At 46.4% G+C, this 20,013-nt stretch overlaps 1 protein-coding gene across 2 annotated transcripts in view; it reads left to right on the forward strand.

Annotated features, from left to right (window-relative positions):
- Nucleotides 1–20,013, forward strand: part of FAAH2 (fatty acid amide hydrolase 2) — a 121,343-nt gene that overhangs the window by 65,664 nt on the left and 35,666 nt on the right. The window contains exons 6-8 of one of the 2 annotated variants that reach the window (XM_069986101.1): nt 8,970–9,087; nt 9,958–9,999; nt 10,318–10,417. In XM_069986101.1, coding sequence (XP_069842202.1) covers nt 8,970–9,087; nt 9,958–9,999; nt 10,318–10,417 — 260 coding nt within the window. Of the gene's footprint in view, nt 1–8,969; nt 9,088–9,879; nt 10,000–10,317; nt 10,418–20,013 lie in introns of both variants that reach the window. The other variant, XM_069986100.1, reaches the window with a different exon arrangement.

Genomic DNA, 20,013 nt, shown 5'->3' on the forward strand with positions numbered 1-20,013 from the left:
GGATAACATGGGGTGGTCACGGGCAACCTGCTGTGGTTACGGCAACCTGGGGTGGTTACGGATAAACTGAAGTGCTTATAGGTAATCTGGGGTGGGTACATGTAATCTGGCGTGGTTACCGCAATCTGGAGGGGGTCATTGGCAATTTGGGGTGGTCAGAGGCAACGTGGGGTGGTTAGAGGCAATGTTCGGTGGTTACGGGCAACGTGCAGTGATTACGGGTAATTTGGGAGTAAACTGCAATTATTACTATAATAAAAAGAGTGTTTTATTTTTTTGTATGTTTTTTACTTTTTGTGCTTTTACACATTCATTTTCACTATATTACTATATTACTATGATTGGTCTCTGTCACTTTAAATTGTCAGAGTTGGCTGGTTCTGGAGCGCATGCGCCTGGGCACAGAGGAGGAAGGACCTCCCTGGATCAGGTGAGTATAAGGGGTAGGGGGGGTGACTGGGGGACGGGGGTGGGGTGGGGTGGGGGCGACTGACACATCACTTTTTATCCCCTGTCACCAATCATGGTATATAGTATATACCGCTGATCGCTTGTACCGGGACCCCCAGGGGGTCCTCGATCACTGCCCCATGCTTTCCGCTACCTCCAGTGTCGGAGAGCATGGGGCTTTCATTCATTTTCACTTTTCCATCGCCGTGAACAGACATAAGTCTGTTCACGGCAATGGCGGCGGCCATCTTGGATCTGATGGCCGCCGGGGGAGGGGGGTTAGTTACCGGGGCACTAGGGGGGGCTGATCTGAGGTCTGGGGGACAGACACTTATTTCATCTGAAAGGAGATGAAAGGCGGCAGCGGCAATGCCCGTTACCGGCGGCCGCCGCTATAACGTTAATAGCGGCGATCGCCGGTATGGGGGGCAGCCGGGACGGACCCTACGCACTGCCCCAACCCCTCAGCTACCTCCGGTAGCTGGGGGGATGGGGGGGCCTTCCCGGCCCGGAATCTTATTCTCTGCCATCGCCGTAAAAAGCTGATGGCAGCAGAATAAGGCCCCTTAATGACCGCCGTAAAAAACCATATCGGCGGTCACTAAGGGGTTAAAGGAGAAGTCCGGCCAAATGTATTTTTTAATGTTATTACGTGAGAAAAGTTAGACAAATTCCTAATATACACTATTTATGGGAAATGCACATTAAAGGGGTATTCCCCCCAAAATCTTTTTTGCATTAATAAATAGCCCACCCATAGCTTTCTATGTTTGTAAAATCAACTTATTATGGCTTTTGGACCGTTTTGCTGCTATTAAGGTGCTTTCATTCCCTTTGGACACATAAAATCATCTAAGCTCAGTCCTGTCCGACACTGCTCTCTGCTTCTGGCCCGACGGAATCACGTGCGCTCCTTCTCTTCAATGGGCCGGGTTATAGCTCTTCTAACCCTGCCCACTGAAGAGAGGGAGAACATGTGAACCAATGAGAGCACTTTCCTTCCTCCAGTATGTGAAGTGTCACTGTGCTGTGCACCTAGCTTCCCTGCCCTGTGAACCCTGTGTCGCCGCCACTGCTGCTAATGTCTCACCCGGTGCTGCCTCCGCCGCTGCTGCTGATGTCCTGGGACCTGGGGAGCCGCTATGAGAGACCTGGAAGGGATGCTGCTGCAGATGCCTCCTTCTCCCTCGCGGTGTGTCCCGTGTCGCCCGGTGCCGCCGCCGCCTCTGATATCCTGGAGAGCCACTGCTGCAGATGCCTCCTTATCCCTCAGTGTGTGTCCCGTGTCGTCCGGGGCTGCGGCTGCTGCTGATGTCTCCTCCTCCCCTCACTGTGTCCCCTGCTGCTGCCGCTGCTGGTGTTTCCTTCTCCCTTACTGTGTCCCGTGTCGCCCGTTGCCGCCGCCGCCTCCTCTGATATCCTGGAGAGCCGCTGCTGCAGATGCCTCCTTATCCCTCAGTGTGTGTCCCGTGTCACCCGGGGCCGTGGCTGCAGCTGATGTCTCCTCCTCCCTCACTGTGTCCCGTGTCGCCTGCTGCCGCCGCCAGTGTCGTCTTCTCCATTACTGTGTGTCGTGCGGAGGCCGCATCGGGCGACACATGACACACAGTAAAAGAGCAGGAAAAACCAGCAGCGGCGGCAGCAGGCTGTGACACGGGACACAGTGAGGGGAGGAGGAGACATCAGCTGCAGCCGCGGCCCCGGGCACCACGGGACACACAGTGAGGGATAAGGAGGCATCTGCAGCAGCGGCTCTCCAGGACATCAAAGGCGGCGGCGGCGGCACCAGGCGACACGGGACACAGTAAGGGAGAAGGAAACGCCAGCAGCGGCGGCAGCAGGGGACACGGGACACACAGTGAGGGGAGGAGGAGACATCAGCAGCAGGCTCCTCTGGTATGACAGCATCCCCCCAGGTCTCTTATACAGTAGCGAGCACCCCCAGGTGTCTCTCATAGCGCCCCCCCCCCCATGTGCCTCATAGCGCCCCCTCCCCCCAGGTGTCTCTCATAGCACGCCCCCCCCCCCAGGTCTCTCATAGCAGCCCCCCAGTCTCTGCTGCAGGTTAGTCTCTGCTCTGTGCTGAGAGCAACCCCCACCCCCTCTCTCTGGCAGCACCCCTCTGTCTCCCAAACTGTGATGATTGATCACTGTGTGGGCCCCCCTTGATCACTGTGCTTCCTGGGCAATGTAGTGATGACCAGTGATGAAAGCTAAGGGGGCGGGTACAAACAATCCAATCAGGGAGAAGCAATGCATGATGGGAAGTGTAGTTTCCTGGCTGGCGCCATCTTGGATATGGAGAGAACTTCTGAAAAACTTTTTACCCAGGAACGACAGCATCTATAAAGACGGGAGATGGCTCAAAATACTCAGGGGGGCTTTGTGAGTAAGACTAACTAGGTTTGGGAGTATTTCATTTTTTAGCTCTTGGGGGGAATACCCCTTTAAGTGCTATTTTCCTCAATTTAGTAGATCCACAGAGTTCAATTTCTCTACACAGACCCTGACTTCACGACCAAAGGTCTAATTCCTATGCAGTGTAACCTATGTATGTAGCTGAGCTTGCACAATAGGGAGGGGTGTGTAAGATGTCCACGGGCTCCCACAGATCTCTAGGAAATGCAGCTCTCCCACTCTGGTACTACAACCCTCAGCAGGCTCCTATGTCCTGGCTGCTGCTCAACCCGTACGGCAATGGGCAGCAGGGGAGAAAGATGCATCTACCTTCCCCCCTCCCTCCCCTGCTGCCCTGTGCAGGCTGAGCAGCAGCCAGGAGTGTCTGCTGGGAGTTGTTGTTGTACAAGAGTGGGAGAGTGGCATCAGATGCCCCCACACAGACCCCACATAAAGGATGCCTACCCCCTACATACCCAAGATGCCGTAGGGGCCGAGCGACAATCTCCCCAATCTGACCCCAGATGTAGGATACCCCCCTCCTACCCCAGATCCTGTATGGGCTGGAGAGAATGATGAGCGTTCCCTCCTCCCTCCAGGAAGCTGCTGCTGTACGGGGAAGATCAGCAGTGAGAAGAGCATGCTGACAGTTTCCTCCTCCCTCCGGGGAGGGGAGGAATGAACGCTCATCATCCTCTCCAGCCTGTACATTAGCTGCGTCCTGGAGCTGGAGGGGATGGGAGAACGCTCATCATTCTCTCCAGTGTACAGCAGCAGCGTCCTGGAGGGAGGGGGAGGAGAGAACTCTCATCATGCTCCCCAGCCCGTACAGGATCTGAGGTAGGAGAAGGGCAGCCTATGTCTGGGGTCTGAATGGGACAGAATGGGAAGATTGCCGCTCAGCCCCTATGGCATCTTGGGTATGTGGGGGATGCCACTCTCCCACTCTTGTACAACTACAACTCCCAGCAGACACTCCTGGCTGCTGCTCAGCCTGCACAGGGCAGCAGGGGAGGGAGGGGGGCCATGCGGACTGAGCAGCAGCCAGGACATAGGAGCCTGCTGAGGGTTGTAGTACAAGAATGGGAAAGCTGCATTTCCTAGAGATCTGTGGGAGCCCGTGGACATCTTACACACCTCTCCCTATTGTTTAGGCTCAGCTACATACATAGGTTACACTACATAGACACTACATTACACATTGACTTCTACATATACTGTGCCCCCTGCTGGACACTCCATAGGAATTACACCCTATAAACATTTAAGTTATTTAGATATATGAACATACCTGCCTATAGTTAGACCCTTTTGGTCATGTATTTGTGGTTTTCTTTTCTTTCTTTTGTTTGTTGTGTGATGTATTTTATACATATAGAGAGACCTTTCTATGTACCCCCATATGTCGTTTGCATACAGATTGTTGTAAAACTTAATATATTACGAAGATATTTTATTATGTCTGTTGTTAAAAAACTGTATTAATAACAATAAAAACATTGAACCAGAAATATTGTTTGTTGACACTTTGATTTTATTGTTGCAAGATGTTGCTCTATATGTAATGGTGGCAGTGTGCTCTTGTGTCATGCTTGAGAAAGGGGACATTGTCCCTTAACACGTTGCTGAAAGAGCATGGACGTTCCATGCTGCTTTCTGCTCCTTTGCTTGTACACATGGAATGTTGTCTGAAACGCTGGATCACAGCTGAATAAGGACACTTCCTGTCTACATGTGTCATTCCTTTTTGCTACTTGTTGGACATAGGGTTCTTAAAGGAGAACTTGACACACTTTATACACCCTGTTTGAAACTTTGTCTACGCACTGTCTATGTGCTGAAATAGGATCACCTCGGGCCCAGGAGACAACGGCCACTCAGGGAAAATGGGGGAAGGGTCTGATGGTGTGGACCTCTAAAGAGGGGAATGTGAGTGATAGTACTGGAGGAATGATGACACTGGTTATATAAAATAAATTTAATCCTGCATTGGTGAATTATGTACTGTGTATTTATCCTATACTGTAGTATCAGAGCTAGTGATTACTAGTACAGTGGGTCCTGGAAAAGCTTGATACAAATTTGGTCTAGCTATATGGTAAGATTTACATTTGAGTCTGTCAATGGAAATCTATGAGACTATCTTGACAGACAGAGCAGATTGCCGGGGAGAAGATCTCGCTGCTGCTGCTGCATTCTCTCCCCGGCTATATCTCCTGATCCCAGTGGTTCTCAGCAGCAAGACCCGTTGGGATCTATAATTTTAGACATTTCTCAAGACATGGAACAAGTTATTTGTTCATGATAGGTACTTTTGTCTTATGTCAAATTGGGAGCAAGGAAAAAGAGTATTTTATGTTATGCATCATTTGTTTTGTGTTTGCTTGAATTGGTGTTAATGTTTAATGGTCCTTTTAAGGGTTAATTTGCTAAGGTTTTTTTTTATTGAAGTCCCCTCACCTTTAGCTAGATACAGTGCTTCTCAAACTTTTTCTACTGGAGCCTCACCCAACAGTCCAAGGCAATGCAAGGGCCTCACCAGACTGACCAAAAGGGTGCCTGGGCCTCACCATCTGTGCGAAAGTCCATTTAAAAGCTGGAAATAATGCTAGGACTACTTTTCACCCATCTTCCAAGCTCTATATACTAATAAAGCAAGTACAAAAAAGTTAATATTGTTGCTAAAATTTATATTTTTGCAAGCAGCAAAAGGTCTGTGCAGATCATAGTCACTTTTGTGAAAACTGGCTCCCCAGCTGGGCCTCACCAACAACAAGGGGGCGCCTCACTGGTGAGGCCCGCCTCACAGTTTGAGAAGCACTGAGCTAGAGTATTGTCTCTGTGCAGCTATTGCCTGTGGACAAAACTGCTCACATACGAAGGCCAGGGGCTGCCTGATCATGCCAATTTACTGGCAAGATTGTGCTGCCATTGGATGCCACATGTGGGCAAAGTCTTAGGCCCACATGTGCACCTTGAAACTCACCACCTGCTGCCGCTGCTGCACCACCACTGCCAGATTGCACCAGCTGCCCGGCAATCGTCCCCACCACCAGGGCCGCCATCAGGGCAGTATTGCCGGTAGTGCTGTAAGGGGCCCGGGCCAGGTGACTCACAGAGAGGGGCCCGGTGCTGCTGTCAGGACACTGCAATGCTTAGTGAGAAGAACGGACCTTTACAGACCTGTTCTTCTCACTAAACTGTAGTCGGGGGGTCCTGCTCCCTCCCCTGTGTGGAGATGTTACCGGGGCCCTCACCCTCCTGGCTTTCACAGACTCCTTCCTGCCCCGTGCAGATGAGGAGGGGGAGGGGCGGGAGAGCTGGTGCCGGTGAGGAGGACAGAGGATCTGCAGGTGCTGGGAAGATATAAGGAGCTTCCTAATGAAATGTAAGTGCCTGTTGGTGTGTGTGTGTGAGAGTGTGAGTGAATGAATGTATATGTGTATGTATGTGTGAGAGTGAATGTATGTGTGAGAGTGAATGTATGTGTGAGAGTGTATGTATGTATGTATGTATGTGTGAGTGAATGTGTGTATGTATATGTGTGAGAGTGAATGAATGAATGTGTGTGTGTGTGTGTGTGTGTGTGTGAATGCATGTGTGAGAGTGAATGTGTGTATGTGAAAAGTCTGCTCTGACCTGCAGAGGGAGCAGTAGCACTCTGGGCAAGCTTCTCTTCCTGCAGGTCAGGGCACCCGCTGCTGGGCCGTTCGCCTGCCCGTCCCCAGAAGACCAGAACCGCTGTGCGCCCCCATCACCTCATCCCGCGGAGCAATTCATGCGAAGGCTCCTCAGTGTCATGTGATGAAGAGTTCATGACAGCGCGCTTGTTTGCTGACAGGGATGCTGCAGCTGTTGGTGTTGCCTAATTCAAACATGGCGGCCAGGTGAGCGTGTCCTGTGAGTCCAGTGCCATCGCACATGCTGGGATCATGCTCCCCCAATGTCACCCACATTGGTGATGTCTCCTCCCAGACTCCCCTACACTGAAGAGGTCAGAAGTGAGAGACACCTGAGAGGAACATGTGCTGGGCCGGTGTAGCAGAGCTGAGTTAGTAGACATGCTGGGAGCTGAAGGACTGTCATGTGGTGTCAGAGAGGGTTCTCCCATTCTGTGTGTATCCAGCTGGTGCAACACTACAACTTCCAGCATGCACTGACAGCCTGTGACAACACTACAACTCCCAGCATGTACTGACTGCCTGTGACAACACTACAATTCCCAGCATGTACTAACAGTGCATGCTGGGAGTTGAATTGTTGTCACAGGCTGTCAGTACATGCTGGGATTTGTAGTGTTGTCCCAGGCTGTCAGTAAATGCTGGGAGTTGTAGTGTTGTCACAGGCTGTCAGTACATGCTGGGAGTTGTAGTGTTGTCACAGGCTGTCAGTAAATGCTGGGAGTTGTAGTGTTGTCACAGGCAGTCAGTACATGCTGGGATTTGTAGTGTTGTCCCAGGCTGTCAGTACATGCTGGGAGTTGTAGTGTTGTCCCAGGCTGTCAGTAAATGCTGGGAGTTGTAGTGTTGTCACAGGCTGTCAGTACATGCTGGGAGTTGTAGTGTTGTCACAGGCAGTCAGTACATGCTGGGATTTGTAGTGTTGTCAGTACATGCTGGGATTTGTAGTGTTGTCACAGGTTGTCAGTACATGCTGGGAGTTGTAGAGTTGTCATAGGCTGTCAATGCATGCTGGGAGTTGTAGTGTTGTCATAGGCTGTCAGTGCATGCTGGGAGTTGTAGTGCTGTCGCATGTTAGCTGTCAGCCTGTGACAACACTAAAACTCCCAGCATGTACTGACAGCTAACCTGCTACTACACTACAACTTCCAGCATGTACTGACAGCTAACCTGCGACTACACTACAACTCTCAGCATGTACTGACTACCTGTTCTACTACACGCTGCAATACTGATAACTGTTACTATGACATATCAGAGATTGCAGAAAAGGTACCGTACATTATATTTTGGCTTGTAATTCAGCAAATATTTTGGACAGGGGGGGGCCCAGACATTTTGGCTGTATGGGGCCCAAAAATTCCTGATGGCGGCCCTGCCCACCACTACGACTCTGGACGGGCACCGGAAGAGAAGACCGGGACAGGTGAGATCAGCCACCCAGAACTAAAACTCCAACCATGTCTTGCTAAGGCAAGAGAGAGAAAATGAAAAAAGCGGGCACCGACGCCTCGTGTGATACCTTAATACACCAAGGATAAGAATTATGTGAGAAGGTGCTCACCTGGATGCCACTTGGGCTTTGTGCATATCACCCCTCAACAGGGTACAAATCCGAATCCAGGGTCCTGTTTGGTGACAGTCCACTGTATAGGGGCCTACTACCTCTAGGGACTGCTAAGCTGACTGTACCAAAAACACAGGATACTCCCAAAATAATGGGGCCCGTGGAGAGAATAAGTGAATAAATAAAAAAGGAATTAGGGTACTCACGGTCAGCGCTGTCCACATAGAGAAGTGTCAGAAAGCTTAAATGAATGAATTTAATATAGTGAAAAATATATTTAATATAGCACAAATATGATGCGTTTCGAAGACATACGTCCTCTTCATCAGATAAAACAAAGTGCATAACATAGGATAGCAGGAGGCTTACTTAAATAGGCTCAGGTACAAAAAAAGAAACACCCATTAGGGGGCGTTTCCAATTGATGAGATGATGATGGCACGGCACAAGGGGAAGATGTTGGCGGGGAACACGAGGGGGAGACAGTGGCAAAGTACGCTGGGGGCTATGTGGGTACTTGTGATGTATGTTGGCATAATAGACCATACTGAAAACATTTTTTTTTTTCTCATCAAGAAATCCTGAAGGCATTTCCTAATGGTTTTCTTAAAAGTAAAAATGGATTAGTGTCAGGAAATCCTGATGCTTTCCTGATGCCATTTGAGGTCTTCTGATCAGGATTTCCTGACAGTAAAAACTGACACTGACGTGTGAATGGGGCCTTATCCAGCTAACTGGTGGGGAACATGAAAGGTGATACAGTACCGTACACTAGACAGCTGAGTAACGGCAGCTTGGTTCTATGACCTTTTGTAAGAGGCCTTTTTCCTCTTTGTATGTAAAACTTTTATTAATATTTTTTCTTTCTTTATTAGACTATTTCTTAATAAAGAAGTTTCTCTGCACAAGCTAAAGTATTTCTCCATGGAGAATGATGGGGGTTGCCTGTTTGTGTCTCCAGTGGATAAAGAATTGGTTGAAGCACAAAGGAGGGTAAAAGGATTATAGTTTCATGTTCTAACTATTAGCAAATACATGTAGAGTATTATAGTCTTTCTTCTACTTAATTCATAGAATGGGCAAACTGCAGTGCATGATCTGAAAGGCAAAAAAGTGGGTTGTGCAAATCCGGGTTAGGCTTTGGAATTTGCTTGCCCAGTGTTCATTAATAAGTAGGTAAAAATGCACCAATAAACCTCAAATCCACATGGGCCCAGATTCATCGGGCTGACTGAAACCGAAACTGTTTGGTTTTACCGATAACAACCAATCACAGCTCAGCTTAGTGCACTTTGAAAAAATTTAAAGCTAAACTGTGATTGGTCAGTATGAGAAAACCCAGTCAGCTTTTATTTAAGGTAGGTAAAGTAAATCTGGGCCTTCAGAAAAAAGCACTGAATAAAGAAATTGTCACTTTTCAGAGAAAATTTGCGTAGAAATCAGTGAGAGCTTGCAGATTTTGAGTATTTCTACTAATATGAACATACCCTAAGGCTACATTTCCATGTAGCAAGAGTGGCAGAATTCCGCACCGCGGAATGCTGCCAGCCTCCCTGTCATAATGAAAGTCTATGGGAGGCTCGCGCGCCTCCTCTCTCGGTGCTGAAGAATAAACATGTTCATTCTTCAGTGCCGAGAGAGGAGTTGCGCAAGCTTCCCATAGACTGTCATTATGACAGGGAGGCTGGCGGAATTCCACCACTTTTGCTATGTGTGAATGTAGCCTAATAGTGTCTTTTGTGAGGAGTCCTGGTATTAAACTTATTAATACTTGTTATTCTGCAGCTGGTCAAACATTTAGAAGCTGAACTTGGCGTTAGCGTCCAGCCCATCAAAATATACAATTTGCGTTATTCTTTCCAGATATGGTCAGCAGCAATGTCTTCTGATGGCGGTGAAGCACAGGTAAATACTGTTTGTTCTTGTGGAGTAAAAGATACTTATACCTTTTACAGAGGCCTTTGGCAAATACAGAGGCATTAGAAGCCCATAGGGTCTCATTGTAACTATATAATAAGGTATACAGTATGTTGACAATGTGGACAATACAAAATGTGATGTGAACACAGCTTTATTGTGACAATCGAAGGCTACTTTTGCAAAAGGCGCATAGAATGTTTTTGTACATAATATCTTTTTAAATCTAAGATTCTAAGATTTAATATTCAGGTGTGTGTTTACAGACTTCTTTAGAACTTTCTATTATCTTTTCTTCTCTATCAGAATTTTGCAGACTTGATGGCAAATGGTAGTACTATGTGGCCAGGTTTTGAACTTCTAAAATGGATGGTTGGTCTATCGAATTACACACTGCCAGCAATAGGTGAGAAAAAATCTTCTACATTTACTTCACATTTACTTTTGAACAGTGTTGGGAATATCAAAGGGGAACACGAGGGAGATACAGGGCTGCTTTCTTATTATACAAAGATAGACAGAAAAACCGCTCACATTCTCTGGTATGATATGATAAGCAAAAAGCTTAAAATAGCATGCTGATTAATGTGCAAAAAAAGTGACTTATGATTTAAAGTAGATTAGAAATAGAGGATAAGAAGTTTCCACAGATAGGAACAGTGGGCTTGATCAAATTTAAAAGGGTTGCAACAGTTCTTAGCCTACACTTTAAAAAATAAAAGCTGAATCGTGGTTGCTAAAGACAACAATCTGCCCATTTTTTGACTCCAAATTAGGACCTTTCACATAGCAAAAATGTAGCATGTTTGTGAAATCATATGTGGAGCGCTGCAGTCAGAAGTTGCAAAAGTGTTAAGTTGGACAAAATATACAACTGTATTCTTCATAATCTTTAGTCATGTGACTAGACCAGACCAGACAACCTGCTGTTGTTAAAGGACAACTCTCGTTAAGAAAGGTTTAACCCTGTTCAATCCCCATCCATAATCTAAGCTTGACTGTTATAGGTTTTTACTACATGAATTGGCTTGTTGTCTGCAGCAGATCCTGAAGCCGCTGAAAATTTCTGTTTATAGATGAATAAGATAATAGATAATAGAAAATAGATGCATACTGTGCTTAATGTGCTAAGCAAAAGCAGATCGAGATAGTAATAGGCAGATACCACAAGAAAGGAGTAGGTACTCGGAAGTTGGCTCTGAAGTGCAATGCATGCTGGGAGATGTATTTCCCTCGGCAGATGTCATGATGTAAAACTTGGATCATTTTGTAAAAGTTTGAATCTGGGGCTAGGAGCAGCATAGACAAGTAGGAAAGGGGTCAAAAAATCGATAGGGATCAGTGAGTGCATCTATATGCTTTTTGTGCATTTTATTTTTTTTAATCCATCGCTGGAGTTCCTCTTAAAGTTCAGACCCAAATGAAAGACATGAAGGAGGGGGGGCTTAGCTGATGCTGGGGCGGAGGGGTAGAAACACTGGTCTGTCTGCCTTCTCCAGAGGATCTGAACTGTGTCCAAATGTCAAATCAAGGCCTGTATATGTATACAGCACTGTCTACTGAATCTAATCCCCTAAATCCGTTTCCTTTACCTTGATGTCATCAGCAGTTAAGCGCTTACTATAAATCATTCCTTGCTGTTCTGCTGTTTCTTTTATTTTTGCTCCCATAGCACTTTGAAAGGCTAGTACATCAGTAACTGCTCCCTCCACATGCTATCTATAATAGTGTACTGTAAATCATCCTCCAGAACAGGCTAGCGTGGTTAGTCCATTGAACTTTTACCAGCCCTGTGTCATGGCTTAGCAAGAGTTTGTGCTGTACTGGGGGATTTGTTGTCCAGACAAGTAAGGGAAAGAAAGTACCTGTGTATACTAATAGAAAACAACTCAGCGCTGATCCTGCCTCTTGGAATGAAGAGAATGAGAAATAGCTGTGCACCATGGATGGGGCTCTTGATGGACCTATTAAGGGCGCTATAATGAAGAGTTAATTCTGAAGAGTTAATCTAACAAAATCATGCAGGTTTATAGATTTTTTTTTTTAACTGGCATTTTGCACATTACCGGAACTCTTTGCAACCCATCCACTAACTACTTTTCTTTTTGACCCTGATGCAAATGTGTTTGCTGACTGATAAACCATGATCCCTAAGATGAAATCACTCTTCTGCTCCAAACTTGCCTCTGCGGTTAAGGACTTAAGATCTAGGCCACTGCTCAGCAGGTCTGGAGCAGATTACTACCAACCTAAACTAGAATTTCTTAAACTCAAATGCAAGGATTTGGAGAATTGGTTGAGGATAGAGTTCCAGAGTCCATCCTTAAAGGGGTAAATGCTTAATTAGCCATGCTGCGGGGGCATCATGGCTATTTAAGCATTTATATCAGACAACCCCCTTATAGGGGTACTCTGCAGAAAAAATTGTGTCAGAAAGTTATACAGATTTGTTAATTACTAGAGATGAGCGAACCTCGAGCATGCTCGAGTCCATCCGAACCCGAACTTTCGGTATTTGATTAGCGGTGGCTGCTGAAGTTGGATAACGCCCTAAGGCTATGTGGAAAATATGGATATAGTCATTGGCTGTATCCATGTTTTCCAGACAACCTTAGAGCTTTATCCAAGTTCAGCAGCCACCGCTAATCAAATGCTGAACAATCGGGTTCGGATGGACTTGAACCCGAACCCGGTTCGCTCATCTCTATTAATTACGTATATTTCAATATCTTAAGTCTTCCAGTATTTATGAATTTATGTATTTCCTGCATTAGGGCCCTTGCATACTACGGAAATCACAGAAATTGCCGTGGATTCCGTCTCTCGCCCATTTCCACCCCCGCGCTCCCGTTTGAGGTTCTGCCAGTCCCATAGGCTCCATTCTATAGTCAGGCGGATTCCATCGTTCGCCCAAAGAAGTGACATGTCAATTCTTTGGGCGGATGGCTGAATCTGCCCAAGCATAGAATAGTGTCTATGGGACGGGCTGAGAGTCAAGCGGAAACACACGGAAACCACAGCAAGTTATCCATGTGATTTCCGTAGTGTGCAAGGGCTCTTAAAGGGGAACTCCGGATATGAAAAACTTGTTTTCTATTAAAAGTTATATAGATGTGTCTATAAAATGTATTACTGTATCTGTACAGTTCTGCCACACTGGTAGCTGATAGAAATCCAGTAAGTGAAAAAAATGGCCCCTGTGCCAATTCACATTGTCTCCTGCTCCTGCTGCTATCCCCCCCCTAGGAGACAAATCTTACATGCCTCTGTCTGACATTGTGTGTGTTTGCTGATGATGTATACAGGGGGCAGGGCGTGATCTCACAGGAGGCTTGGCTGGATAACCCAATCCCCTGACTGATTCACCATCTCTGACCGAACAGAAGTAGCTTCTGCAGTAATTTTACTGATTGTAATGGGTGGGGGCAGTGATGATCACATGAGGGAAAGCATTGCATTCTGGGAAATGCCAAACCAGGAAGAACAGAAACACAAAAAAACGCAAAAAAAAACAAACAAATGGATTTTTGGTAGTTTCAAAACTGGGATAGACAGGTAAGTAATGCGTTATGCTTCTGCAGAAGTTTCATTTTTTAACCTCCTCCTGGAGTTCCCCTTCAAGTAGAAGTTGTAGTAGTAGTAGTAGTAGTTTATTCCTAGCCTAACACAGTGCTCTGTGAACTGTCCAGAGCAGTAGCAAATCCATTTTGAAAATCTCTCCTGATCCCTCCTTCGAAGAAGTGTGTATTTTAAGTCTAAGACCAGAAGTTTTGCAACAGCTGGAGAGACGCAGTTTGACACCTGTGCACTATTTGTTCCTGGCCTCTTAAAATACAACTTTTGCTGGTGGTTTGCCAAAGGTCTATAACAGACAAGTTCTTTAACAGGGTCACTTTATTCATCTTTCACAAATATTCAATTTTTTTGCTTCTCTCCTACCTTCAAAGAAGAAATTGGAGAATCTTTGTTTCTCTAAACTGGTCTGTTGTAGTTCTTCCCTTTATCAGATCTGTATTATTTCTCCTCCCCAGACTTTGGTAAATACTTGTGATCAAAGTATTTTAGTAGTGATACCTTTATTGGCCAACAAAAAATTGTTTGAATTGTGATCTTTCGGGATTCAAAAGATCCCCTCGTCAGACAAGTTCACAAATGAATGACAGCACAACATTTTAGGGATGTTACTAGCAAGAAAAGAAAGACATCTGTGAATAAGGGGGGGGGATATACATCACATAGATTAAATACTTTGATCACAAGTATTTTCCACAATATGAATTTTTTCTGGCTAACATGGTACTATACTATATATTTTTTGCTCCCCAGACTGAAATTGAAATTTTAGGGAACATTAGGAACATGACCTGGGACTTACTATGTCCCTCTAACACTGGCACCACTGCTCAACCACTATCTTCAGAGGAAGCATGATATGCCTTGAAGCAATCCTTTATGCAGAGGCCGGGGTGATCAGGATAGGTGTCTCACCGGAAAATGGTGTCCTTCCTGATTCTCCTTTTACAGCACACTCTGCAGTTCTTCTGGGGTCTCCCCTGTTTTCCAGTATGGGGGACGACACCTGGAAAATGTTGCCCTGGTACGATATGGGGTACTTCATATCCAAAAGCGCTGGGTCCGCTCCATGGCTGCCAAATATTAGGTCTCTAATTACTGCTTTTGATTTTTTCGGATCGTGCCACAAGCTACAGTAGCTGGGGCAGCAAGGGACCGGAAGAGGGGGATGCTGGTATAAAAGTTATCCCCGTATAGGTGGTAACCTTTATCCAGCAGTGGGAAGATCAGTTCCCAAACGATCTTCTCACTAACTCCGAGGATGGGGGGGGGGGGAGCATTCTGGGAGTTGGATTTTGGTGTCCCTTCCAGTCTAAATCTGCCTAAGTGTACCCTGAGGCGCTTGTGCAGCAAGACCACCACCCCCCCAATCCCCCCACCCCAAATTATTTAATTTCTGCTGCATCAACAGGGGTCCATGCATGGCGTTATAAATTAGTGTGGCTACAAGTTTGTTTGCGCCACCATCAAATTTATAAGGTCATCAGAGAAATAGAGTTTGAAAAAGCCTATTTCTCTGACACCTGTGGGGTCAATTTGGATTCCTTCTCGTGCTGCAAAGCCAGGAATCTGGGGCTAATAATTTTGGGGGGCTGGGGTCCAGATGGGGTCACCTTTCTGGGGGGCAGGATGGGATGACATGTCTGGAGGGCAGGGGGCGAGATGGGATGACGTGTCTGGGGGGCAGCCCGAGGCGTCCTCCTTGGACACCTACGTGGATATTCATCATCACTAGATGATGACCGCCTGGAAAACTGGGATACAGCCATAGCCATAGGCTGTATCCACCCTCTCCACGGACTGGTCAGACAGCGGGAATCAGAACCCGCAAGTTCAGGATTATACTAACCCGAACCTCGGCTGGTTCGCTCATCTGTAATGATGGTGAATGGGGGAAAGAAGGATCCCTTTATTCATCCTCACTGGCTGTTTTGGTGTTGTAGGCAATAACAGCGTATTCCTCCTCTACCGAAAACACCCTGTGGGCCATTTTTATATGGAGATTAGTTTATAGGGTATGTAAATGTGTAATGTAGTGTAGTGTAAAACTTTATTTCATGTAATTTTATTTTTTTTTAGTTTTTTTTTTTTTTTTACGGTAAGAGAAAAAAAACCTATGCCAAAAAAAGACTTGTATGCATGTATGTGCGGTACTTATCAGCAGACAGTGGCAGTAGGATATAGAAAAAAAGGGCGGGGGGAACCCTTACATCAAAAAGGTGGAGTTGCTGATCAGCGGTGCACTTAAGTAGGATGACGATCAGCACTCAGCGGCGGTAGGGCGCATAAAAAAGATTTTTAAAAATGGGGTAAAAAAAGGGAAAAAAAATCTTACCCCAAGGCTACTGATCAGTGTATATTATACTCTGATCAGCCGCTAGGGGGAAGTAGAGCGAAGCTGCTGAAGATAGATGACGGGGAGCCGAAGACGACGTTGGACCGCCGGATCTTCACTCCGGACGCCTGGATCAGGTGAGTATGTCTAAGCTGAATGCTTGTTTAGAAAGATACAGCATTTACATTGCCATTAAACCATCACAGAAGTTATTTTATACACTTAGTAACCCCTGTGTCTTAACAGTCAGTACAAGTCTGGAGTCAGAGTGTCAGGGGAGCTTTATACTATAGAATAGAAGAAAGTTGTCGATCTCCAGCTTCATAAAACGTAATTCTTTATTTATGGCATCAACATCTAAAACATACACTTGAAAACATGCCGAAGCGTTGCGAAGTAAACCCTCTTAATCAAGCGTGTTTTTAAGTGTATGTTTTAGATGTTGATGCCATAAATAAAGAATTACGTTTTATGAAGCTGGAGATTGACAACTTTCTTCATTCCTATGGTAAAGATCTCACGTGCTGCCAATCTGGAGAGCCATAGACATATTAAGTGAACTTCATATGGTGAGCTGATAATAACTGTTCTTTGTCCACTGAGCTTTATACTATATCTTCTGGCAGCTGGGATGTCTTTTTGGCGGATTTCTGAGAATTTGCTGTTAAACCATTGGTATTTTGTTGCTACTGTCCATGAGAGTGGCTTGAAGATCTTGTAGTTGTGCTAGGCATTGTCTTGGTGATAACTTTGTCTATCCGCATGTATTGAGAAGACGGAAGGGCTAGTGAAGATTAGTCCTGGTGTGCATCGTGTTACTTAGTTAATTAGATCAGCAATGTAGTTTGGGCTGAAGTTGAACTCATTTTTAGAGTTAAAACGCACCCGTGTAGAATGAACCACCCCAGAATTAAATCCAATTGACCAAGGACTCGGTTCCCTCTGCAGTCTTCCAGACAAAAGCATTGAGTCCTTTGTGTGAAAAAAATACCCCTCGACAGTTACAGGCAAGTCGATTGTTGGTGCGACTAGATGATGTTATGAAGGATAAGAGCCAGTTGTCAGCCACCGGCATGCAAGTAGAGTGAGAGGGGAAGCTTTATTGTCGCTTGTATAAGCGTAATTCACACACTTGGATGATAGGTAGTGTAGCAGATACAAGTACAGGAGGAGAGTGTTGCTATCTTGGTTTACACTTTTTTGTTTGCGCACTTTTAATGGTTGTGTCTCGGTGTACATAAATGCAGTTTGCTCTTTTGCTTAACAAGTTGTGTTGTTAGTCACAGTATGTGGTAATGCAAGAAGAGACTGCGTCACAGTGGAGATTAGGCTGTATCTTGGTTGATATAGAGGCAGCATTCTTTTGTTTAACATGTGGTGCTGTAAGTCGCAATACCGGAAGAGACTGTCACAATTGAGATTAGGTTGTGTTATGACTAGACATGAGCAAATCGCTTAGAAGTTCACTTTGCGAATTACTACAGTTAAACAATTGTTGCTGTCAATTTTGTTGCTGTCAATTTTTTGTGTATGACTAGAGATGAGCAAATCGCTCAGAAGTTCACTTTGCAAATTACTACAGTTAAACAATTGTTTAGCTGTAGAGAAGAAGCAAGTCAGGCAAATTTGCAAAAATTCATCAACATAAAACATTTTCGTTTCAGCTTTGCTTTTTTTTAATGAAAATTAGCTAAATTACAACAAAAATATGCTGTATTAAGTAAAAAAACTAAAAAGACTTTCGGGTTTTAATGTAAAGGGGTCCCGTCTAATGTACTGGCCGCCACTCCTTTTGAATAACAGAATCAGCTATCCCCTATTATCAGTGTGAACACCTATTATCCCCACAAGGGCGCGTGTCAGCATCGGAGGTCACGTCCCAGAACAACTCCACTGCAAGGACGAATGATAGGTGCCAGTTACACCAAACATATTTGCTATTCATTGCACCCTCCATCCCATTGACAAACAAGGATTTACATTGCTACTTAAAGGGGTACACCAGGCCAGGGTTATTTTTTGTGTATGGCCGGGGAGGGGGTGGATATAGAAGCTCCATGGGTCCAGCGCGGGGTCCCTGATCGCGCCGCCCCGTTCTTTCGCTGCCGCTTTCTGGTCTGAGCTGCGGCTTGAGACGTCACGTCTCAAGGCAGCTCAGACCAGGAAGCGGCAGCGGGAAGGGAGAACGGGGCGGCGAGATCGGTTGCCGGCGCTGGAACAGGGGAGGTAAGTGACCGGCGGCTTCTATTTCCACCCCCTCCCCAGCCATACACAAAAAATACTGAACGATTAGTGAAAAAATGCAGAACCTGAGTGAACGAATGTGGATTTACAGGGAACCATTCACCCCGTGGCCCCCGGCAGAAACTGACATACAGTGACATAAAGGTCAATATACTTACCACATCGCTCCCGGTCCCGTCCCGGATCCCGTTGTTGACACGGAGAAATCGACGATTCTTCTTCTTGCGCCCATTATGGTAATGAGCGCTGCCGGGTCCGAAGTCCAGCCTTCTCCCCGCCTCCGACACTTGATTGACGCCGGGTCCTCCTCGTCTTCTTTCTTCTCGCCGGATCCCACGCAGGCGCCGTGACAATCATTTTCGGCGCATGCGCAGTTCACAATTGAAGCCGCTCCGCAGCTTCACTGTTTACTGCGCGTGCGCTGATTCGCTCGAACATGTATCCTGTTTACCGCGCAGGCACAGAAGAGGTGACGAGACCATCACAACGGCGCCTATGGACGTTGGACTCATCTCAGCTCATTACCATAATGGGCGGGAGAAGAAGAATCGGCGATTTCTCCGTGTCAGCAACGGGATCCGAGCGATGTGGTAAGTATATTGACCTTTATGTCACTGTATGTCAGTTTCTGCCGGGGGCCACGGGGTAAATGGTTCCCTTTAAGGATAATTTTAGGTTCAGATCTAAATCAGCGATCAACGACATAAGAACAATTTTTCTATCGTTGCTTGCAATTACAGAGAACGATTATTATTTAACCCCTTAACGACATCGGACGCAAGTATACGCCCCCGCAGGGTGGGCTTTAACGCAAACGGGCGTATACTTACGCCCGATGTTTCTCTGGTCGCTGTGTGCTCACACACAGCGGTCGGGGAAGATGGCCTGCTATAATGTATAGCAGGCCATCTCTGCTCATCGGCACGAGGGGTGATTAACCCCTCCCGTGCCGACGATCGCTGCTATATGCTGATCAATACAGATCAGCATATAGCAGCTGAAAACAGCTTTCCGGGTCATCGGTGACCCGGAAAGCAATGGCGATTGGTGCTTTCCGAGATAGCACCAATCGCCATTAGTGTCCCCAAGAAAGATGGCGCCGATGCCACCCCCACGATCGCCGTGATAGGCCGGCCACTACCGGCCGGCCCATCATGGCGATCAAACTGTAAAAAAAACTGTTTTGTCGAGTTCTGCACCCCTCAGCTAGGTAGCTGAGGGGTGCAGAACAGGTGTGTGTGGTGCAGGTGTACCATACTCACCTGAACTGGGCGTCCGGAGCGAAGATCTGCGGTCCGCGTCGTCCTCGCGTCTTCTTCGTTTCACTTCCGGGTTCGGTCGTCCGACGTCGGAAATCTTCGGAAACGCTCGGGTCCTCGGGTTCGGCGGGTCTCGGCAATCTCCGGCAGCGTTGCTCTACTGCCCGCTAGCGGCTGATCAGTGAATATCATTCACTGATCAGTTGCTTTGGATTAAAAAGATATATATATTTTTTTCCCACTTTTTTTTTCTTTTTTTGCGCCCTAACGCCGCTGAGTGCTGATCAGCATCGCACAAAAGTGCGCCGCTGATCAGCAACTCCTCCTTTTTGGCGTAGGGGCGTTTTTCCCCCCTATATCCTACCGCCACTGTCTGCTGATAAGTGCCGCACATAAGTGCGGCATTTATCAACAGCTCCTTTCTTGGCGAAGGGATATTTTTTCTTACAGTCAAAAAAACACGTAAAAAACACTACACTACACTACATGAAATAAAGTTTTACACTACACCACTACACATTTACATACCTCATATACCAATCCCCGTATAAAGATTTCGGCGTCAGAGGCATACGTTATTATTGCCTCCGA

Source organism: Dendropsophus ebraccatus, chromosome 10 (genome assembly GCF_027789765.1).
Source record: "Dendropsophus ebraccatus isolate aDenEbr1 chromosome 10, aDenEbr1.pat, whole genome shotgun sequence".
NCBI classification, from domain to species: domain Eukaryota; kingdom Metazoa; phylum Chordata; class Amphibia; order Anura; family Hylidae; genus Dendropsophus; species Dendropsophus ebraccatus.